This window comes from Antedon mediterranea, chromosome 2, assembly GCF_964355755.1.
Source record: "Antedon mediterranea chromosome 2, ecAntMedi1.1, whole genome shotgun sequence".
In the NCBI taxonomy this organism is placed as follows: domain Eukaryota; kingdom Metazoa; phylum Echinodermata; class Crinoidea; order Comatulida; family Antedonidae; genus Antedon; species Antedon mediterranea.
In genome coordinates, this window is record NC_092671.1 from 20,816,633 (window position 1) to 20,841,665 (window position 25,033).

Sequence of the window (25,033 nt, forward strand, 5' to 3'; positions counted from 1 at the left end):
TGCTTTCATGAAATCTGTAAATTCCTCCGACTTAAATTGAGGACCGTTGTCCGATACAATTTGTCTGGGAATACCATATTGGCTAAACATAATTCGCAATTTCTCAATAGTCAGTTGTGCTGTAGTAGATCTCATTGGATAAACTTCTGGCCATTTGCTATGGGCGTCAACAACAATTAAAAACATAGAGTTCATGAATGGCCCTGCAAAATCTATATGTAAGCGATCCCATGGGGCAGATGGCCACTCCCAAGGGTGTACTGGTGCGGATTTTGGCATTTTGCTTGTTTGCTGGCAACCGATACAAGATTTACAAACTTGTTCAATTTCGTAATCAATGTTAGGCCACCAGATGTAAGAGCGAGCTAAGTTTTTCATCTTAACAATCCCAATGTGTCCATCATGTATTTCATTAAGAATAGCAGCACGAAGTCTATCTGGAATTAGTACTCGATTTCCCCACATTAAACACCCTTGATGGCAAGTAAGTTCTGTAAGACGGCGCTTGTAGGGTGTATACGCTTCTTTGTCAGGAAGTTTGTTAGTCCCTTTTAAAACAGTATCTAATACGTGTGACAGAATCTGATCTTTCTGTGTTTCTTTCCGTATTTCTGTACTTGATATCGGCAACCTTTCAATCTGGGAGGTGTAGAATGTAGATGCCTCATCGACGTAATCAATCACATCTGTAGGTATAGGCAATCTACTCAATCCATCAGCATTCCCATGAGCGTGCGTGTTGCGATATTCGATATCATATGTATGTCCAGATAGGTAAAGGGCATATCTTTGTAGTCTTGCAGCAGTCATTGCTGGAATTGACTTTTGTGGATGCAAGATGCTTACTAGCGGCTTATGATCTGTAACCAAAGTAAAATGTCGGCCATGCAGGTAAGTATGAAACTTTTGTATTCCCCAATAAAGTCCTAATGCTTCCTTATCTATTTGGGCATAGCCCTTTTCAGCTTTTGTTAAGGAGCGAGAAGCAAATGCAATTGGTCTTTCCTTTCCGTCTGGCATAATATGTGAAAGAACGCTACCAAGGCCGTATGGCGATGCATCACAGGCTAGTTTAACTGTTAGTTCAGGATTATAGTGGCATAGAACTTGGTCTGAAGTTATAAGTTCTTTGACCGCTTTAAAAGCTTCATCACATGAATTTGTCCATTTCCAAGTTTTTTCATTTTGTAAGAGTTCATTCAGGGGTGCGACTATGGACGATAACTTTGGCAAAAACCTACGATAGTAATTTATTAAACCCAAGAATGATCGCATTTGCTGTTTGTTGTCAGGTTTTGGCGCATTGATAACTGCATGTATCTTGTCAGGGGATTTCTGTAACCCTTTTTCAGTTATCACATGACCACAGTATGTGATGTCTTCTTTGAAAAACTCACATTTCTCACGATTTACTCTTAAGTTGTATTTCTCTAATCTCTCTAAAACTGTGTCCAAGTTTTTTAAGTGTTCCTCAGTTGTTTTTCCGCTGATGATCATATCATCCAATATGCAAGATGTAAAGGGTACATTTTGCAGTACCTGGTCCATCGCTCTTTGCCAGATTGCAGGAGCTGAGGCTACACCAAATGGAAGTCGGTTATATCTAAATAACCCTTTATGCGTATTAATAGTTAACAGTTCCTTTGAAGTGTCTTCCCCTTCCATCTGTAAATATGCTTGTTTAAGGTCAATTTTTGTAAATTTCTGACCTCCTGCTAGAGATGCAAAGATATCTTTTATTTTAGGTAATGGGTACTGTTCTACTTTCATCACAGGATTAATTGTAACTTTAAAGTCACCACAGATTCTAACTTGCCCTGACTTCTTCTGTACAGGTACAATGGGAGCTGCCCATTCGCTGTATTTCACAGGGCTAATAATCTCTTGATTTTGTAGTCGTCCAAGCTCTTTTTCGACCTTGTCCCTCATTGAATATGGGACATTTCTTGGCTTGTGGAACTGTGGTTTGCTGTTTTCAGTGATGTAGATACTAGCTTTAATATTCTCCAGTTTCCCCAATTCATCTTTAAAAACAGCTTTATGTTTTTCTAAAATTTCATCCAGACCTTTAGTTGTTGCTTTTGCCTCATCAATGGCTTTTATTTCATGCCAATCTAATTTAAACTTCTTTAGCCAATCACGTCCGAATAAGGCTGGTCCGTTCAATGGAACGACCAATAACTCTGCAATTTCTTCATGATTGTTAAGACACACTTTAGCATTTAGCATGCCTATTGGTACAATAGTCTCACCAGAATATGTTTTCAACCTAATTGTAGTTTTCTGTAATGGTAACGACTGGAATGCTTTCTTGTAGGTCAACTCTGGAATCAGTGATACTGATGATCCAGTGTCCAATTCCATAGGGATTTTCTTTCCATTTATAGATGCAACCACTATAATTGGCTCCACTTTTGACTTATGATTTGCATATAGCATAGGTTCATAGTTGACTTCCTCTCCCTGTACATACTGTACATTCTTTTTAAAGTTACCAGTGTTAGGTTTTGACACATTATTGTCTTTCTTTTTCTTCATGCATACTTTTTCTAGATGTCCTTCCTTGGAACAGTAATTGCAAACAGTATGTATGTGCCTGCAGCGATCAGCTTTATGGCCTGTATTACCACATCTGTAACAGTGTGTAGATGCTTTACTTTGTTTATGACCTTGGTGTCTTTTAGATTGGTAATTTTTTGTAGTAAACTTATTTACATTGCTCTCACCTGTAGTATTTGGTGTCCTTGTTTTCTGAAATTCTGTAGCATCACGACTTGCTGTTTCCATAGCTACAGCGGTTTTAATTGCATCATCTAATTTAAGGTCATGAACCGCCAGTAAACGTTTCTGAATGTTCTCTTGACGCAACCCACAGACGAAAATGTCTCGCAGTGTCGAGGTCAAAGTGTTTCCGAAATTGCAATGAATGGCTAACCTTCGTAGTTCAGCAATGTATGAAGCAATGCTTTCCCCGCTATGCTGTTCTCTTTTGTAGAACCGAAATCGTTCCGCGATTTCCGATGGCTTTGGGCAAAGATGTGTCGTGAGCTTTGTAATTAAATCTGCGTAAGACAGTGTCGCTGGTTTCTCCGGTGAACACAAATTCTTTAGTAGCGTGTACGTTTTCGGTCCGATGAGTGCAAGAAATGCCGGTACCTTCCGATCATCATCGACCTTGTTGGCTACAAAATATTGATCTAACCGTTCGGTATACGAATCCCAAGCTTCTAAAAATGAATCAAATTCTTCCACCTTTCCTATTATAACTTCCATGCTCATCCTCGTCGCCAAAATTTATGTTGTATATAGTAAATTATAATGTAAAGTAAGGGCTCTAAACACAGCGTGTACAACTCAACATTTATTCAGAGGAGAGAGAACAATTATGGCACGCCAAAGGCGTCGTTACAACATGCATATATAACACAGTACATGAATTCATATCTACAACTCAATGGCTTTCCGAATAAGTTAAAAGAAATTGGGGGTCATCTTGCATTCTGAAGAGTTGTTTTAATTTTAAAAAAGACCTATTTTTCACAATTTTCAGAACTTTTGTAAAATTAATGTGCGCATTTTGTCATTTTTAACGTGCTTGTATAGCGTTATTTTAAGTGCGATTTATACATCAATTTTTTTTTAACGCATTTTTAAGAATCGCGTGCGCAAAAACATGTTTTTTCTGAAATTCAACAACTTCTATAATAAGTTTTAATCTTGCGCGTCACTTTTTATTTTGACGAGCTATAACAGATTAAAATTTACAGTACAAATGAAAATAAGTGACTCACATTATTTACATTTTTAGACATGACGTCATAAAAATTGAATTTTTTTTAAACTCATGCGAACAACAGTTGATTGACAATATTAAAATCTTGGAGGAAATTGAATATGTATAAGCGAGATGCACTCTGTTGAATGTGATAAGCAATAACGAAAGAGACAAAAATCCTATATTTTACATTCGTGTGGCCATGCGATGACGTCATAACATCCAAGAGGTAAAATTCTGCATGAATTCATATCTACAATTTATCGTCTTACATAATAAGTTAAAAAAATTGCAGTCACCTTTGATCCTGAAGAGCTATAATAGATTCAAAATTGGCATTATTTTGACAATATTTTATACCTTTTTCAACTAAAACGCGCGCAAATGGTCTAAATCAATGTGTTTGTATGACGTCATTTTTATTTGAAATAATGTCAATCTTGTTTAAAATTACTATAAAAGGCTGGAAAAACATAATTCACAAAAAAAAAAGATGTTTTTAGCGCTACATACGCACTGCACGTAACAATTTGCGCCCACGTGGGAATTTTTGACATGCGCAAAATGTCATGAATCGCGTAAAAAATTAATTAAATTAATTTTGCGCATTTTGCAATTTTAAATAACTTAAGTAACTTCTTGTAAAACATGCCATTTTTAATCCACAAAAAGTTTGCCATTGATATGACTTAAATTTTTACAAAGTGTCAAAACAAAATTATGTTTTTAGTCTATGATCAATCATAAAAAAATCATAAAAAGCGCAACTCTGACGTCATTCAAAAATAGGAGGTGCACAACTCCACGTAAATGTCAATTAGAGGGTACTCTGAGAGTACAAACCTCCGCCTACTGTAAAATTCCCCTACATAAAATGTCCCCGGAAAAAATATATATATTTTAAATATTTTGTTTTATTTATAGTTCTAAGTGTAAATAGGCTAACTGCACACTACAAAGTTGTTGATGAGCCTTTGGTGTAATGGTTATGTATCCAGCCTCTCACAGTTGAGATCACTGGTTGAAGTCCCACTGAGGGTTTTTTTTTTAATTATTTTTTTATTTCTTTTTTTGTTTGTTTTTTGTGGACCTTGATCTTTGACCCTGACCCTTCAAAATTTAACCACAATTATATGATGAGTCATTGGTCATTGTGGCTTATTTTGGTGAGATTTGGATAAAAACTGTGGTCTCTAGGCAGTAAAATAGTTTTTTGTTAGTTGTGACCTTGACATATGACCTTTTCCCCTCAAATTCGAACTCGTCCGAGCTTTTGAGGCATAGATCATTGTGGCCAAATTTAGTGAGAATCGAATAAAAACTGTGGCCTCCAGGCTGTTCACAGACACACACAAACACACAAACATACAAACATACAGGGGTGAAAACATAACCTCCTTGGCGGAGGTAATAAAGATTTCTTACCATAACAATAGGTGATCATTTTATTCTAAATGATCACCTAATAATAACAATAATAACCATTTTGTATTTCTCAGTACATAACACCCGACGCCAGTACCTCCCTATACTCACAAACCCCAACCCCTCTTCAATAACACCCAACACTCCTTTTTTTTCTTCTTCTTCCCAGGGCAAATTCAATTCAACTTCAGCTTCAAATTGAGAGGGGTATACATACCTATGATAGGCCTATGGTTTAAGTACGTTGTAAACTGTGTAAATAAATAGGTGTCTGATAATTAAAATATCTAATTTTGATACTGCGAACCCTCCTCTCACCATCCAGCCACAATCAACACACCTTAACTCCTCCCCTGGACAGTTTAAATGTAGTAACTTTTCCTATTACAATTCCAATCATATAGGCTCCTTCATTATGCCAGTATTTTCAGTCCTCCTCCTCCCCCTCCAAACACACCCCAGATACTGGGTGATGTGTTTAAGACGGTTCCAGTACAAAATATGTTAGCCATCACTCCCAACCCATAATCCCGCAGTGTCAGTTTTCAAAAGTAGTTTAAAACATTCCCAATACAGTTTCGGTCATGGTGATACTGAATACTGAAATGCTTTATTTGTCCATCATCATCATAAAATAACAACAGAAATTCTTCTTGAAGATTGACAATTAGTACAAAAATAAATAGATATACAATATAATATATTATGTACACACACATAATTGCACAAAAAATACAAGTTATGAAACATGGTGTAAAAATGACTAGGTATTAAAATTGAATGGGATTCAGGAGATTAAAATAGTTTAAAACAGCTTTAAAAGGATTAAAAACAGCTTTAAAAGGATTCAAACCATTAGAATGTTCCTATAGGCCTACATCCCCACCCCAAACTCCCAGCCCCTTCCCATGGATAATTAAAATACTTTAACATTTTCCAACCACAATTCTGGTCAATTTGATAGCCTACTACCCCTAGCCTAAGCAAAATCCCCACTATCTTCTGAACCCCAACTCCCACACCCGATCTCCTATCCAAATCCCGGACTTTTTAAAATGTACTTTAAAACCTTCCCGGTACAATTGCGATCATTTTGATACCCCATAATGTATGGTTACATGCAGAAACAGAAATTTGTATAACGAAAAAACATTGAAAGTGGGCCATTTTGACCACCTTTTGGCCCCTCTTGGATCCTAGATGGCGGATGATGTGATGGTAGAACACAGTAACAGTAAATAACATGTATATGTTCACACAGGAATGGATGTCTGTAATGAGACAATCCAAGAGACTGATACATAGCTGGATATGGTAAAAGTACTTTGCTAAATGTGTAAATGAATAGGTGTCCTATTGGTTAATGATTAAAATATGTATATCTATATCTATATTTCCCCAAACACCTTCCTAAGGATAATTGAAATACTGTAAATTTTTTGTAGTATAATTTTACAATTCGATAGCCTACAACCCCGAACCCAAGCAAAAATGCTATTCAAATGACATCACAAACCACCACCTCGCCACCTCCCATAAAAACCCCAGGACTCGGGGAATTTTTAAAATGTAGTTTAAAACCTTCTGGGTACAATTGCGATCATTTTGATACCCCACATATATAATTACGTGCAGAAACAGAAATTTGTATAACGAACAAACATCAAAAGTGTGAAAAGTGGGCCATTTTGACCACATTTTGGCCCCTAACTTGGATCCTAGATGGTGGATGATGTTCAAATGTAGTTTATAACCTTCCCAGTACAATTCCGGTCATTTTGATGCCCTATATATAAGGTTACGTGCAGTAACAAAACAGAATCTCTCACTTATAATATAGATGATCACCTAACTACCCAGTGATATACTGTAAATAAATTCACTTTAAATTGTCATAGAAGTTTGTGTCTGATAATATTTGATCACACATAAAATAGTTTACCTCCGCCAAGGAGGTATATGTAATCGATCGCATGTGTTTGTTTGTCTGTTTGTTTGTTAGCAGGATTACTCAAAAAGTAATTTAAAGATCTTTACCAAAATGAATATACAGATAGATATGTGGTCAAGGACCATTCCATTAATTTTGGGACTATTTGTTAAAAGATAGGACAAAAATTTCAAAAGCCGGTGAGCAGTCTTATAGTAACAAGTAAACTAAAATTGTATTTTCTCGAGAACTACTTGTCCAAAAAACTTCATTTTTGTACAAGAGGTAAGAGTTATATTTTGTGATTTGTAATTTTAAAAACATAATTAGATTTAATGTACAAGTTTTTTGATGAAAGTAGTTTAAAAATCCTATTTCTTTTCAAATTCACTCGTTTGATTTTTGCGTTTCTGTTCTATTGTTAGTTGAAAGGCGGGTTACATAACCTTTACACTAAACTCGTATACACATGCTTGTAGTAAGATTAGCCTAATTCACACACAGCATTAAGACACACACTTTCCGGTGACTAAATCTGATGTAGAAGAATTTTACAGTAGGAGTGGCTTTCTAGTTATAAACCAAGCTGATTACTAGACAGCTAAAACTGTGGGCTGGCTGGATTACAATCATGAAGCAAACAAATATGTGCTGGTATTTCAGAAATGCTTTATTAAACTGTCAAACTTTAAAGTTAATTGTACTGGATTAATTTATGAGGTATAACTTTCATCATTGGTCAACAAAGGCAATTTAAGCATTTTGGTAAAATGTTACTGTATTTCAAGCAGAATATTGATCATTGATAATAGACAAGGAAATGAGATGGTAACTACAAAAATAAAATCCAATTATTAGGGGAAAAAGATTTTTGTCTTCATGATCTACCATGCAAAATAGCAAAAAAAAAATCAACAAAACTACCCTGGATTTCAGTATTGCAGAATAATGATAAAAATGAAGGACTGGCCTCAACATGGAACGAGGAAAAAATTGAGTAAAGAAACATTAATTAAATATATTTTAATGTTTAGCATTTAATATGTAATGTAAATGAAAGAAATTTTATAGGAATTAAAGAATTTTATAGTTGATTGTGATCCTAATGGGTTAAAACGTGTCAAATCAACCAATGGTGATATGAGTCACGCCACAGATTTGGCTGAATTTTTACACTGTACCATATATATATATATATAGATCCTGTCCACTCCGGCAGCGCTTGTCTGATACATCTATCCATCTTTGTCCACTGATGAAGGGCTAGTGTTGCCCAAAAGCTCTGCAAACTTTTCTGGCTGTTTCACTTTGATTTAGCTTTTCGCATTTTTTTGTATCTCCAGTGAGATCCAGCCACTGATTTTTTCAGTATTTTGCCTTTGGATTTATATATATAAACATCACAGGCACAGAATAAATTCTAAACCGCCCTCAGATATACTGAAATTTAATGAATTAATTTGAAACGATAAGATGAGGAAATCTGTGAGAATGAGAAAAAGTCGGCCCAACCAAGACTCGAACCCGGAACCTTCTGCTTGATATGCAGATGTCCTAACCATTAGAACACTGGGGCTTTCATGGTATTGTTCAAACTCGATTGGATAGCGACTCCTCAACAATTGTATGAACGCGCACCAGAGATCAAATTGATACAGCCTCATCTTTCAGTATTTTATTCACGAAGCAGGATCTCGGAAGAGATACTTTTATATATATAAACACAACAGGCAAAGAACATTAATTCTAAACCCGCCCAGTGATATACTGAAATTTAATTAATTCATTTGAAATGATAAGATGAGGAAATCTGTGAGAATGAGAAAAAGTCACCCCAACAGAGATTCGAACCCAGACTTTCTGCTTGAAATTTAAATTTCAATATTAACCACCATTTAAGCTGTTTTTTTAGTTGTATTCCAAAATTGTTTATATCTACCAAGCTATCTTCTTTGTTTTCTACCAAATATCTCCACCCTCTATTCCATATGCCTCTTTTGTTTTATTACTTCCGCCAAGGAGGTTATGTTTTCACCCCTGTATGTTTGTGAACAGCCTAAAGGCCACAGTTTTTATCCGATTCTCACCAAATTTGGCCACAATGATCTGTGCCACAAAGCTTGGACGAGTTCGAATTTGAGGGGAAAAGGTCATAATAATAATAAGGTCACAACTAACAAAAAACTATTTTACTGCCTAGAGACCACAGTTTTTATCCGATTCTCACCACACTTATATTAGCCAAAATGATCAATGACTCATCATATAATTGTGGTTAAAGGGTCAGGGTCAAAGAAGAAGGTCCACAAAAAACAAACAAAAAAGAAATAAAAAAATAATAATTGAAAAAAAAAATTAATGGGAATTGAACCAGCATCTCCACTGTGAGAGGCTGGATACATAACCATTACACCAAACTATCATCCACAACTGTGTAGTGTGCAGTTAGCCTATTTACAATAAAATAATTTTAAAAAATATTAAAAAAAATATTTATTTTTTCTGGGGACATCTTATGTAGGGGAATTTTACAGTAGGCGGAGGTTTGTACTCTCGGAGTACCCTCTAGTTGGTTATCCGCAACGAAGTTGCAGGATAACCTCTTGTGATTGTACGAAATCATCATCATCATCATCTTTTTTTAGCTATCCGCATTCAGCGGATAACTCCTTGTAACTGTCCTGTTTCATCATCTTGCGGATAACTCCTTGTAACTGTCCTGTTTCATCATCTTTTTTTTTTTCTGTATTATTAGTTATCCGCTTAGTAGCGGATAACTCCTTGTAATCGTCCTGTTACTTTTTTCTTTTTTTTAGTTATCCGCACTTGGCGGATAACTCCTTGTGATTGTATGGGATCATCATTTTTGTTTCTGTATTATTAGTTATCCACATTGAGCGGATAACTCCTTGTAATCGTCCTGTTTCAATTTTATTAGTTAACCGCACTTGGCGGATAACTCCTTGTTATTGTATGGGATCAATATTTTTTTGGTTATCCGCACTTGGCGGATAACCCCTTGTTATTGTCAGGATCTTTTTTTTTTTTTTTCTTTTCTATCTTATTAGTTATCCGCATAGTAGCGGATAACTCCTTGTAATCGTCCTGTTACTTTTTTTTAGTTATCCGCATTCAGCGGATAACTCCTTGTAACTGTCCTGTTTCATCATCTTTTTTTTAGTTATCCGCTTAGTAGCGGATAACTCCTTGTGATTGTAGTGGATCCATATTTTTTTTTTTTTTTTGGTTAAGTTGCGGATAACCCTTGTGATTGTAAATATCTTTTTCTTCTTCATTAGTTATCCGCTTAGTAGCGGATAACTCCTTGTGATTGTAGTGGATCAATATTTTTCTTTTTCTGTATTATTCTTCTTTCTTTCCCAGAATTTTGTGGCACGCATATCTGTCATTCTTATAAACATAACATGTCATAACTTTGACAACATGTGGGCATTTACGTGAAGTTGTGCACCTCCTATTTTGAATGACGTCAGAGTTGCGCAACGTGACTTACGCGCGATTTTATGATTTTTAATGATTGATCATAGCTTAAAAACCAAGCGTAATTTTTTTTTACCCTTTATGAAAATTTAAGTCATATCAATGGCAAACTTTTAGTTAACTAAAAATGGCGTGTTTTACAAGAAGTTACGCGCGTACGCGCATTTAAAATTTTAAAATGCACAAAATTAATTTCTAATCATCAGAAATGCGCAACGTACCTTACGCATGTTTTTATGAATTTCGCGTTTTTAACATATATCGAAAACCATATAACAACGTAAATTGAAACTTAACAAAAGTTTAATTTATATCTTGCGCTAGCTGACTGTGGAAAAAAATGGCATGTTTCACACGAAGTTACGCGCGCATGCGTGTTTAAAATTTCGAAGTGCGAAAAATCAATTTCTAATCAACTTTCTACGCGTTTCATGTCCTTTTGAGCATGTAAAAAATTCCCACGCACGCGCATTTTTTTACGCGCAAGGTGTTGTTGAAAACAATTTTTTTTGCGTGATTTATGTTTTTTCAGCCTTTTCTAGTAATTTTACCAACTTTTAAACAATTTCGACTTAAAACTACGTCATACGGGCACGTTGAATTGGATAATTTACGTGCGTTTTAATGCCAAACGTGGCGTTTGTCGTGCGGATAACTAACTCGTCAAAGTGACGAGTTTCATGTCTAGTTCTTCTTTCTTTCCCGGAATTTTGTTCGCAGCGTATCTCTAATTCTGGTCAACATAAGATTGTATAACTATAGTCATAAGATTGACCTGTAGCTGTAGATATGCAAGAAACTTCTCTATATGACGTTAGAGTCGCGCAGCGTAAGTTACGCGCGATTTTATGAATTTCAATGATTGATCATAGATTATAAACCGAAAGTCATTTTGTATTGACACTTGGTGAAAATTTAAGTCATATCAAGGGCAAACTTTCTATGGATTAAAAATGGCATGTTTCATAGAAAGTTATGCGCGCACGCGCGTTTAAAATTTCAGAATGCGAAAAATAAACTTCTAATCAACTTTCTAATCAATTTTCGCGTGATTTATGTTTTTTTCAGCCTTTTCTAGTAATTTTTCCAACTTTTAAACAATTTCGACTTCAAATTACGTCATACGAGCATGTTAAATTGTACAATTTGTGCGCGTTTTTGATGAAAAAGTTCAAAAAATCGTCAAAATTATGCCTTATTTTAAACAGTCGTAGTTTCTAAACTAAACGGAGAAAGTTATTTTTATTACATATTCTGGAAGATGATAAATTGTAGATATGGAATCATGCATTGATATGGCGAATCGATAATTGTGATGTCATCGTATGGCCACACAAATATAAAATATAGGATTTTTGTATCTTTCATTATAGCTCATCACATTTAATAGAGCGCATCTCCAATTATCTGTTTTCCATTTTCACCCCGATTTTTATATTATCTAGGTCAATCAACTATCTTTCGCATGAGTTAAAAATAATTTTAATTTTTATGACGTCATCATGTCTAAAAATGAAAATAACGTGGGTCCCCTATTTTCATCTTTACAGTAAATTTCAATCTGTTATAGCTCATCAGAATAAAAAGTGATAATCATGATTAAAACGTTTTCTGGAAGCTATTTGATTGTAGATATGAATTCATGTGAATATTTTGCCAATCAGATGTTGTGACGTCATCATATGGCCAGTTGAATTCAAAAAGTCATATTTTCATCTCTTGCGTAAAAGTTCATTGCGTTTAAACGAGAGCGCATCTCACTTTTACGTGCCCAAAATTCTTCAAATTTGTAATAATGTAATTATTTAGATAATTATCTTCTAAAATAGTTATCTTTATATGTCAATTTGATGATGTCATCGTGTTAATAATTGGATTTAAAAGATGGGTCTCGCAATTTCGTCTATGCTACAAACATGTATATAACATAATACAGTGTATTCTGTAAATACTGTAATATGCTGTATGCTACAAAATAGGTACAATTCAGCACTGTAAACATATTTAATTCATGTCATAGAATGGCATAATAATTGTCGGCGTTCATATATTTTAAACGTATGTGCATGTTGCGTTTGCGTGGATAACCCGAACTAGTCAAAGTGACGAGTTCAAATCTAGTTTTTCTATCTTATTCTTCTTTCTTTCCCGGAATTTTGTTCGCAGCGTATCTCTAATTCTGGTCAACATATGATTGTATAACTTTGTAATAAGATTGACCTGTAGCTGTAGATGTGCAAGAAACTTCGTTATATGACGTTAGAGTCGCGCAGCGTAAGTTACGCGCCATTTTATGAATTTCAATGATTGATCATAGATTATAAACCGAAAGTCATTTTGTATTGACACTTGGTGAAAATTTAAGTCATATCAAGGCCAAACTTTCTATGGATTAAAAATGGCATGTTTCACAAAAAGTTACGTGCGCACGCGCATTTAAAATTTCAAAATGCGTAAAATTAATTTCTAATCAACTTACGCTGATCATGACATTTTGAGCATGTCAAAATTTCCCACGCGCGCGGAGCGCACGTAGCGTTAAAAACAGATTTTTTTCGTGTGATTTATGTTTTTTCAGCCTTTTCTCGTAATTTTAACAACTTTTAAACAATTTCGACTTAAAATCACGTCATACGAGCACGTTGATTTAGACCATTTGCGCGCGTTTTAGTTGAAAAAGTTACAAAATATTGTCAATATTATGCCTATTTTGAATCTATTATAGCTCTAAAATTTAAAAATGCGAAAAAACAATTTCTAATCAACTTTCTATGTGTTTCAAGTCATTTTAAGCATGTCAGAAATTCCCACGCGTGCGCAAATTTTTACGTGTGCGATGCGCACGTAGCATTACAAATATATTTGTCGCGTGATGATTTATGTTTTTCCAGCCTTTTCTAGTAATTTTACCAACTTTTAAACAATTTCGACCTAAAGTTACATCATACGAGCACGTCGAATTGGACAATTTGCGCGCGTTTTTGATGAAAAAGTAAAAAAATTCTTCAAAATTATGCCTTTTTTTAAACAGTCGTAATTTCTAAACTACACGATCAATTTTTTGTGAATGACATATTCTGGAAGTTGATAAGTTGTAGATGAATCATGTATAAATATGGCTAACCGTACATTGCGACATCATCATATGGCCACGTGAATATCAAATTTAGGATTTCTGTATCTTTCGTCATAGCTCATCACATTTAATAGAGCGCATCTCCACTTATTCGTTTTCCATTTTCACCCCGATTTTGATATCGTCTAGGTCAATCAACTATCTTTCGCACGAGTTAAAAATATTTTATTCATGCCTAAAAATTACGTGTGGCATTAATTTCATCTTTACAGTAAATTTTAATCTGTTATAGCTCGTAAGAATGGAATGTGATAATCACGATTAAAACGTTTTCTGGAAGGTATTGGATTGTAGATACGAAATCATGTAAACATTTTGCCAATCGGATGTTGTGACGTCATCATATGGCCAGTTAAATAAAAAAAGTCGTATTTTCATCTTTTGCGTCATAATTCATTACATTTAAAAGAGCGCGCATCAATATTTCACGTATTCAAATTTCTTCTACACGCTAATATGTTGTTGCTGAGATAATTTCCTTCCGAAATTGCTATCTTTGTATTTCATTTTGATGCCGTCGCCATGTTAAAATTTGGAATAAATGGCAGCTCCCTTAATTTCACCTAATCTATACCGACTGTAATGGAATAGACCAAATCGTTTATTTCCTACCTATTTCAATAATGTAGCAGGCCAAGACGTTATTTTTACAGGATAGAGGGAGGCAAACAATATTTTTCTCGTATCAGAGCCGTTCATCGTTGTTAGGAGATATGTGATTTCTATTCTGGTTTGTTTGTCAGTTGCTTGTCCGGCCTGTAGGTCATAATGCCAACGTGAACACTTCGTTTTGGCCTCAACCTATCCTCTTAATGTTAAATGGTACGTCGTTAAACGTCCATGTTTCACCACTTGCGCGGCGGATAACCAAACTCGTCAAAGTGACGAGTTTAATGTCTAGTTTCTTTTATTCCTGTCCACTCAGGCAGCACAATTGCCTGATACAGTATATATCTATCTATCATGTCCAAGTACCTTCACTTGCACTGATGAAGGAATAGTGTTGCACCAAGGCTCTGCTAACTTTTCTGGCTGTTTTACTTTATCGTTTTGATTAAAGATGTATTGTCCCTTGAAACACAAAAAAATGAAGGTCAAAATATTCTAAATTTAAAGTGGCCATATCAAAGTAATATTAAAGTTATTCACTTTAAGTCGAAAATTTGAGCCAAAAACAACAAGTTTACGTAATTAACAGGTAAATTAGTTTGATTACATTTCATCTGGAAAATCGTCACGAGCAAAAGTAAACAAAGATTTCAAACCATTAGTACGCATTATGCATATGCTAAATTAGGATTGTATACAACTCGTCACGGTTAAGAAGGTATTTTCACACAGATCATGAGGAAGTTTTATGATTATGCATACAGAGTAGCCAAACAAGCGCGTTTCATTATGGGATATGTTTTGATTGAAAACTTTGACTGGAAGTCAAAGTAATTTTTTTAACAAAAAAACGTCTGTATTTCAGTTAAATTATTTTTTTTTTCGAAAAATTGTTGGTGATAGTTAATAACTATTATGATACTTCAAAATGACCCACGTTTTTTCGAAATCTTTTATTTTTTATTTTTTTGGAATTAGTCAAAGGGACAATACATCTTTAAGCTTTTCGCTTTTTTTTGTATCTCCATTGAGATCCAGCCACTGATACTCACAGCATTGTAATTTTTTCAGTATTTTGCCTTTGAATGACTTGACATGTTTCAAGAAACTATTTTCATCATCAGAACAGAAAAAAACGCCTAGAGTACTTATATACCAATAGGACAGGTTGTATGAGGAAGTAATTACCATGATAAAACAACAAGGAACGTAGGCAACAAACAATCATATGGTAAGCGTGACACCAGTGTTCTCCCCAGGCCTTTGAAGCGTCACGGTACCGTGACGCTTGGGTTCTCTACTGTGACGCTTTACGGTCGGCCGTGACGCTTAAAAATATCAACCACAACAATCTAAAAATAGATTAACAGGCAGGTACGGTACTTTCTCTAGAGCTGAGGCGCGGCATGCATAAAGAGCCTAATGCATACGAGACACGTGACATGACCACTAGACGAAAAACAAAAGACTGCGTAACAAAGTGTTAAACAACTGAGACTCGCTTTCACCGGCCGCCGCCAAGAGATGTAAACATGTGTTTTGTTACTGCCATGTCTCTCTTTCGATCTCTAGTATTTGGCTGTTGTCTAAAATGTAGTAACTTGTATATTGTAAATAAAGTAAATGATTGATTGTATTGTTTTTCTTGTAAAAATGTTATGTGTATTAAAAATAAATATCGATGATATTATTATTTTCAATATCACACTGAATTAATCGACTCTATCGGTGGGATTTACTCTTTCGTCGGTAACATACACACGTCATCAAATGATTTCTAGGCGCAATTCAATGCTAGCTGCTTTGATCGTATAATACATTCAAGAAGGCTACGATCGTTTTCCTATTTGCTAGTGCGCTAAAGTCTTATTTCACTTAACTTAAGTGTATTTGTACATCGGTGGTAGAATGTTTTAGGCCCTACTTCGTGAGAAAGTTGAGTGACAAGGGATGTCACATGGTATTGTGATATCAGTACTGCGATACTGTATGTCACATGGTGCTTTCACCGGCCGCCGCCGAGAGATGTAAGCACGTGTTTTGTTACTGCCATGTCTCTCTTTCGAATCGTTTTCCTATTTCCTAGTGCGCTATGAAGTCTTATTTCCGGGCAACTAGAGGTGTCTTACTAATGAGTAGGCCTAGTTTTATTTTATCGGGACTTGCCCCCGATGTTTGTATTTGAACGCAAAAAAATGTTTTTTTATCGGATAAGTTTACCCGCCGGCGAAAAAAAAAAGTAGGCTACGATCGTTTTAATGTTTGCTAACGCGCTATGAGGTGTCGTTTCGGGCTAACTACAGTTGACTACTGATGAGTAGGCATATTTTTTTTTTCATATATCGCGTACAGTACCTGCGGAAAAGTAGGCTCAATCGGGCTGTTTGCTAGCGCGCTATGAAGTGTCCTTTCCGGCCAACTACAGAGTTGTCCTACTGATGAGTAGCATTTTTTTATTTCATCGGGGAATTCCCCTTGACGTTCGTAATGAACGCAAAAAATGTTTCTTATCACGTATGTTTACCGGCGGAAAAAGCAGGCTACGATCGTGGGGTTTGCTAGCGCGCTATGAAGTGTCTTTCCGGCCAACTACAGAGTTGTCCTACTCCTGAGTAGGCCTAGTTTTATTTCATCGGGGAATTCCCCTTGACGTTCGTATTGAACGCAAAAACATGTTTTTATCGCGTATGTTTACTGGCGGAAAAAGTATGCTACGATGGTTTTACTGTTTGCTAGTGCGCTATAAAGTTTCGTTTCCGGCCAACTAGAGTTGTCCTACTGATGAGTAGGCTAATAGATTAGGCCTATTTTTTTCATTGGGGCTTCCCCCTGACGTTCGTAATGAACGCAAAAAATGTTTCTTCGCGTATGTTTACCGGCGGAAAAAAGTTGGGTACGATCGTTTTGTTGTAAGTGTTAATTCCGGCCAAACCAGAGGCGTCATTCAACATAAATGTTATGTGCGAGAGTACCATTTCCGGCCATCTAGGGTGTAAATTACCAAAAATCGCTTCGTGACTCAAGTACTTAGTGTCGGAATGCGTGACGCTTGATGTGAATCCTGGGGAGCACACTGGTGACACCTAAGTTTATAGATATGTTTGTTCCAAGGAAGGTTTAATCCATGTGAGCACAGAAAGAACACGGTAGTAAATAACTGTACTGTAAAATAATAAATTTCATCAAACTTGCAATTCATTAATGGGCACTGTTATTTTTTGCTGTAGCCTTGAACCCAAGGAAGAAAGAAGTGCAATTTAAACATTAAGTACGAGGCAATCGCTACAATTTATAGTAAAGATTTACAGAAGAGTACTTGACTGCAATAGTGATATTATGTTTCTGTCTTCACAAGATTCAATAGATGTTGACCTCTGTAACCCTTTAAGTTAAATTAAAGTGCTTAACATTTCAATTTTAATGAAGATTAAAAAAAAAAAAAAACATTAGAGCAATTTTTAATTTGAGAAAAAATATCCCCATATTCCAAAATAATGAGAAAAAGGTGTTTCTCGACTGATTTGTGTCATAATATATCCTACATAACATATCTAATTTACTTCATATAAACCTTTTCACGATCTCCGATTTGCAAACAAATGTCTATTTATTCACCATACCACAAACTTCAAATTCATGTGGTAATCGATCATTTATTTTTGCAGCTCCATCTCTTTGGAACCAACTTCCCGAACATGTTAAATCTTCAAATTCATTCATTCAATATAAGATTTCCTTGTTTTTGTTTTTATTAGATAGGTACAACTTAGATTGGAAACAAAAGGCACAATAATCTATTTCCCAATTTATTGAAATGGAATAGTTTGAAACTCAAGCTTACCATCGGGACTTTGCGTTGACTACAAAAAGGGGGTTTCTATTGATCACTATGGCGATGCGCGTAGTCTACTAGAATTAGGGTTGTTTTGTTATGGAGGGCTCCCTAACTGCACCAATTGTTTTTAGAGAGAAAAAAACATGTATTTACTTACTTTTTATAGGTTTCAAAGTTCAATTGGTAAATTGTGGTTTTCAGTTGAGAAGGTGGTGTTAGATATTCTTTTCTTCTGTTTCTCAATGTGTCCCCGAAGTCCAAAAAAGATGTTCATCACTACAACACTGAGGGCAGTATCTAGAACCGTTTGAGGTGTCCAAACCTATGAAGTATAATAATAAAAACATCCAATTTTAGCCACAAATAACTGTAACACTTGGAATAACATATAACATATAAGAGTGGGTGTTAAATCATCTCTAAGTATATCGAGTATTATTGCTAATGAATTCCACCACATTTGTATGAACTGAGTAATTGGGTAATTGGATAAGGGGTTGTGCAGTCCATCCATGTTTCAGTTACAGAGATAATGTCAACATTAAAATCAAGTGATTTAATACAGTTAGAAATGGATTCAAAGTTTTTGTAGGCTTACTACCATTGAAATGTATACATTAATCATTAATAAAAATTATTAGTAAATTCATTTTGAAAATAATAATTGGTTATCCGCACTTGGCGGATAACCCCTTGTTATTGTCGGGATCTCTATTTATTTTTTCTATCTTATTAGTTATTCCTTGTAATCGTCCTGTTACATTTTTTTTGGTTATCCGCACTTGGCGGATAACCCCTTGTTATTGTCAGGATCTTTTTTTTTTATTTTTCTCTTTTTTTTTCTATTTTCTTCTTTCTTTCCACGAATTTTGTTGCGCGTGTACCTCTAAATCTTCTCAACATAACATTGTATAACTTTATCAAAAGATTGACCTCTATCTGAAGATGTCGTAATAAGGTTTTCGGTCGCGTCCGAGTTGCACAGCGTAAGTTACGCGCAATTTTATGAATTTTAATGATTGATCATAGATGAAAAACCAAAAGTCATTTTGTATTGAAACTTGGTGAAAATTTAAGTCATACCATGCGCAAACTTTCTATGGATTAAAAATGGCATGTTTCACAGAAAGTTTAAAATTTTAAAATGCGAAAAATCAACTTCTAATCAACTTTCTACGCGTTTCATGTCATTTTGAGCATTTAAAAAATTCCCACGCGTGCGCAATTTTTTTACACGCGCGTGTGCACGTGGCGCAAAAACATCTTTTTTTTTGCTTGATTTTTTTTTTCCAGCATTTTATAGTAAATTTACCAATTTTCAATCAATTTCGACTTAAAATCACGTCAGACGAGCATGTAGAATTGAACAATTTACGCGCGTTTTTGATGAAAAAGTTAAAAAATTCGTGAAAATTATGCCTTTTTTAAAAAAGTCATAGATTCTAAACTACGTGGTGAACTTTTTTAAAATTACAGATTCTGGAAGTAGATGAGTTGTAGATATCGAATCATGCATGGATATGGCTAACCGGACATTGTGACATCATCGTATGGCCACTCGAATATAAAATATAGGATTTTTGTCTCTTTCGTCATAGCGCATCACATTTAGTAGAGCGCATCTCTACTTATCCGTATTCCATTTCCCTCCATTTTTATATATTGTCTAGGTCAATTAATTATCTTTCGCATGATTCACCATTTTTAAAATTGTTATGACGTCATCATGTGCAAAAGCGTCAATAACTTTGGTCACTTATTTGCACCTATTCTGCACTGTATGTAGTACGTATATAGTATATAGTGTATGCTGTATATACTTGGACGTCACGACAAACGCCACAAGCACGTCATACGTTGGAATATTGCACACAGAAAAAGATTATGGCATTTTGACCTGAACTGAAGAATATCATATCTTGTTAGTGCTGAATTCTGTCTATTCACCTTCACAACATCCGATTGACAAAATGTTCACATTAATTCGTATCTACAGTCCAATAGCTTCCAGAAAACGTTTTAATCATAATTATCACTTTTTATTCTTACGAGCTATAACACATTAAAATTTACTGTAAAGATGAAATTAATGACCCTGTTAATTATAATTTTTAGGCATGATGACGTCATAAAAATTAAAATATTTCTAACTCATGCGTAAGATAGTTGATTGACCTAGACAACATTAAAATCTCGGAGAAAAAGGAATACAGATAGGCGTGATGCGCTCCATTGAATATGATGAGCAATAACGAAATAGACAAAAATCCTATATTTTACATTCGTGTGGCCATACGATGACGTCACAATGTCCGGTTAGCCACATTGATTCATGATCCGATATCTACAACTCATCAACTTCCAGAATATGTAATTAAAAAAAGTTCACCTCGTTGTTTAGAATCTATGACTGTTTAAAAAAAGGAATAATTTTGACGAATTTTTTTACTTTTTCATCAAAAATGCACGTAAATTATCCAATTCAACATGCCCGTATGACGTAATTTTAAGTCGAAATTGTTTAAAAGTTGGTAAAATTACTAGAAAAGGCTGAGAAAACATAAATAACGCAAACAAATTGTTGTCAACACTACGTTCGCACCATGCGCGTAAAAAAATGCGCACGCGTGGGAATTTTTTACATGCTCAAAATGACATGAAACGCGTAGAAAGTTGATTTTTCGCATTTTAAAATTTGAAACGCGCATGCGCGCGTAACTTTGTTTGAAACATGCCATTTTTTTATCACAGTCAGCTAGCGCAAGATATAAATTAAACTTTTGTTAAGTTTCAATTTTACGTTGTTATATGGTTTTCGATATATGTAAAAAACGCGAAATTCATAAAAACACGCGTAAGTTACGTTGCGCATTTCTGACGTCATTCACAATAGCAGGTGCACAACTTCATGTGAATGCCCACATGTTGACAAAGTTATAAAATGTTATGTTTACACGTTTTTGAGATACGCGTGACACAAAAATGACAGAAAGAAAGAAGAATACAGAAAAACTAGATTTGAACTCGTCACTTTGACGAGTTCAGGTTATCCGCGCATACGCAACATGCACATACTTTAAACTATATGAACCTCGACAATTATTATGCCATCCTTTGACATGAAATAAATATGTTTACAGTGCTGAATTGTACCGATTTTGTAGCATACATCATATTACAGTATTTACAGAATACACTGTATATGTTATATACAGTGTAGCATAGACGGAATTACGAGACCCATCTTTTAAATCCAATTATTAACACGATGACATAATCAAATTGACATACAAAAATAACACTTTTAGAAGATAATTATCTAATTAATTACATTAATACAAATTTGAAGAATTTTGGGCACGTAAACGTGAGATGCGCTCTCGTTTAAACGCAATGAACTTTTACGCAAGAGGTGAAAATACGACTTTTTTTATTCAATTTGCCATTTGATGATGTCACAACATCTGATTGGCAACATTTTCACATGATTTCGTATCTACAATCCAATAGCTTCCAGAAAACGTTTTAATCATGATTATCACTTTTTATTCAGACGAGCTATAACCGATTAAAATTTACTGTAAAGATGAAAATAAGTGACCCACGTGATGACGTCATAACAATTAAAATAGTTTTAACTCATGCGAATGATAGTTGATTGACGTAGACAATAATAAAATCTCGGGGGAAATGGAATTCGTAAAGCGAGATGTGCTTTGTTGAATGTGATGAGCAATAACGAAATAGACAAAAATCCTATTTTTTACATTCGTGTGGCCAAACGATGACGTCATAACATCCTAGAGGTAAAAATTCTGCATAAATTCATATCTACAATTTATCTTCTTGCATAATAAGTTAAAAAAATTGGGGGTCACCTTCGATCATGAAGAGCTATAATAGATTCAAAATAGGCATTATGTTGACAATATTTTTTCAACAGAAACGCGTGCAAATGGTCTAAATCAACGTGCTCGTATGACGTAATTTTAAGTAAAAATTTGTACGTCAAATGTGTACATGAATTCATATCTACAACTCAATGGCTTCCAGAATAAGTTAAAAAAATTGGGGGTCATCGTGCATTCTGAAGAAATATTTTTATTTTAAAAATGCCTTATTTTTCACCCTTTTCAGCACTTTGATGCAATTAATTTGCGAGCACGTCAAATTGTACAATTTGCGCAAATTTTTAATGAAAAATTTCAAAAATTCGTCAAAATTATGCCCTTTTTTAAACAATCATAGATTACTACGAGGTAAACTTTTTTTTACTTACATATTCGGGAAGGTGATGAGTTGTAGATATCGGATCATTAATCAATATTGTTAACCGGACATTGTGACGTCATCGTATGGCCACACGAATGTAAAATATATAATTTTTGTCTCTTTCATTTATTGCTCATCACATTAAATGGAGCGCATTATGCTTATCTGTATTCTTTTTTCTCTGAGATTTTGATCTGGTCTATGTCAATCAACTATCTTATGCATGAGTAAAAAATATTTTAATTTTTATGACGTCATCATGCCTAAAAATTTAAATTACGTGTATACAGATTATACTGTGTACTGTTAAATGTATATACTATATGACACAAAATAGACAGAAGTTAGCACTAACAACATATCATATTCTTCAGTTCAGGTCATAATGCCATAATCTTTTTCTGTGTGCAACATTCCGACGTATGATGTGCATGTGGCGTTTGTAGAGCGGATAACTAACTCGTCAAAGTGACAAGTTTCATGTCTAGTTCTTCTTTCTTTCCACGAATTTTGTCCGCAGCGTTTCTCTATTTTCTGGCCAACATAAGATTGTATAACTTTGTCAAAAGATTGACCTTTATATATGTATATGTGCAGCCAAGCTTTTCGACGACGGTTTTATGAATTTCAATGATTGATCATAGATTAAAAACCAAAAGTCATTTTGTATTGAAACTTGGTGAAAATTTAAGTCATATCATGCGCAAACTTTCTATGGATTAAAAATGGCATGTTTCACGGAAAGTTACGCGCGCATGCGCATTTAAAATTTCACGATGCGAAAAATCAATTTCTAATCAACTTTCTATGCATGCAAAATGTATTGTAAACCAAATCAAGGTATGAGAGTTGATAAAGCAAAACTTGGTAATCATTATTGAAAAGATGTTATTATAGCCTGGTTTAAACTAAGAAATGATTATAATGAGGTATTGTGGTATAATCAAACATTGAAATAGATAAGAAAGGAGGAATGATGATTGAGATGATGTGACGTCCTCAAACGTCTTTGGGTTTTCCTTTTGTTTTGTTCTGTAAAGTGTAATGTTTTTGACAAAATGAAAAAAAAAATAAAAGTTTTTGCTAAAAAAAAAAAGAAGAAACTTAATCTATGCGTTTCATGTCATTTTGAGCATTTCAAAAATTCCCAAACGAAGCGCAAAAACATCTTTTTTTTTGCTTGATTTTTGTTTTTCGAGCCTTTTCTAGTAATTTTACCAACTTTTAAACAATTTCGACTTAAAATCACGTCATACGAGCACGTAAAATTGAACAATTTGCTTGCGTTTTTGATGAAAAAGTTCAAAAATTTGTGAAAATTATGCATTTTTAAAAAAAGTCATAGATTCTAAACTACGTGGTGAAATTTTTTTAAATTACAGATTCTGGAAGTTGATGAATTGTAGATATCAAATCATGAATCAATATGGCTAACCGGACATTGTGACGTCATCGTATGGCCACCCGAATATAAAATATAGGATTTTTGTATTTTTCGTCATAGCTTATCACATTTAATAGAGCGCATCTCCACTTATCTGTATTCCATTTTCCTCTATTTTTTATATTGTCTAGGTCAATCAATTACCTTTCGCATAATTCATCATGTTCAAAAGCGTCAATAACTTTGGTCACTTATTTTCACCTATTCTGCACTGTATGTAGTACTTATACAGAATATAGTGTATGCTGTATATACTTGGACGTCACGCAAAATAGAGAGCGCACTAACGTTTTTTCAATGGCATAATCGTTTGTCTGTGCGCAATATTGTAACGTATGACATGCGCGTGGCTTTTGCGCTGCTGATAACCCAACTCGTCCGTAGTGACAAGTTCAAATCTAGTTAGAAATATTTTGGGTCGTAAAGAAATTTTTGTCCGGGTCTATATATTGTAAAATTTGCTATTAGAAAATGGATTGAATATTAAATTAGAAAATAGATCATTGACATTATGTGCTTCCATTGACAAAGACAAGGTTGCAAACAAGAAACAAAACACAAAAGAGTGCTAACATTACTTCACTATTGTTTATTGAAGAGGTCTACAGACTACTGTCTGAATAGAGTACTTCTCTTAGGCCCCGTTTCTGCTGCCAAAAATATACCGTATATATACGGTATATTTTATATACGGTATATTTTTTGGCAGCAGAAATGGGTCTCATAAAAAATATACCGTATATATTTGCGGTATATATACTGCATAAATATCCCCATCGTTTGTAGATATTATACGGTATATTCCAAAATATACCGTATATTTCGTTCCCCGTTTCTGCTGCACTCAAAATATACCGTAAATGTGACCCGACTCATGACACGACGTCAAAAACTAACAGAGCGCGACGCGTTTGTTTTGGTTTTTCTGCTGCACTGAAAGTTGAAACACACGTGTAAAAGCAAGCAACAGATCAAAATGTCACTGTGGACCGAACAAATCACTATTTTTGCAATTCAATTGTGGGGGGAAGCGAAAGTTGGGGGGAGACTGCATGGCAACAGAAGAGATACCGAGATTTTAATTACAATAAATCGAATGTTCTTAC

At 34.6% G+C, this 25,033-nt stretch overlaps 1 protein-coding gene across 6 annotated transcripts in view; it reads right to left on the reverse strand.

The window, feature by feature from the left end:
• LOC140040715 (stAR-related lipid transfer protein 3-like) overlaps positions 1–25,033 on the reverse strand; it is a 147,014-nt gene that overhangs the window by 11,671 nt on the left and 110,310 nt on the right. For all 6 annotated transcript variants that reach the window (XR_011842759.1, XR_011842760.1, XM_072086853.1 and 3 more), the window contains one exon: positions 18,369–18,533. Coding sequence is in view for 4 of the 6 variants with exons in the window: in XM_072086853.1 (XP_071942954.1) it covers positions 18,381–18,533 (153 nt within the window). In the remaining 2 variants the exon portion in view is untranslated. The remainder of the gene's footprint in view (positions 1–18,368; positions 18,534–25,033) is intronic.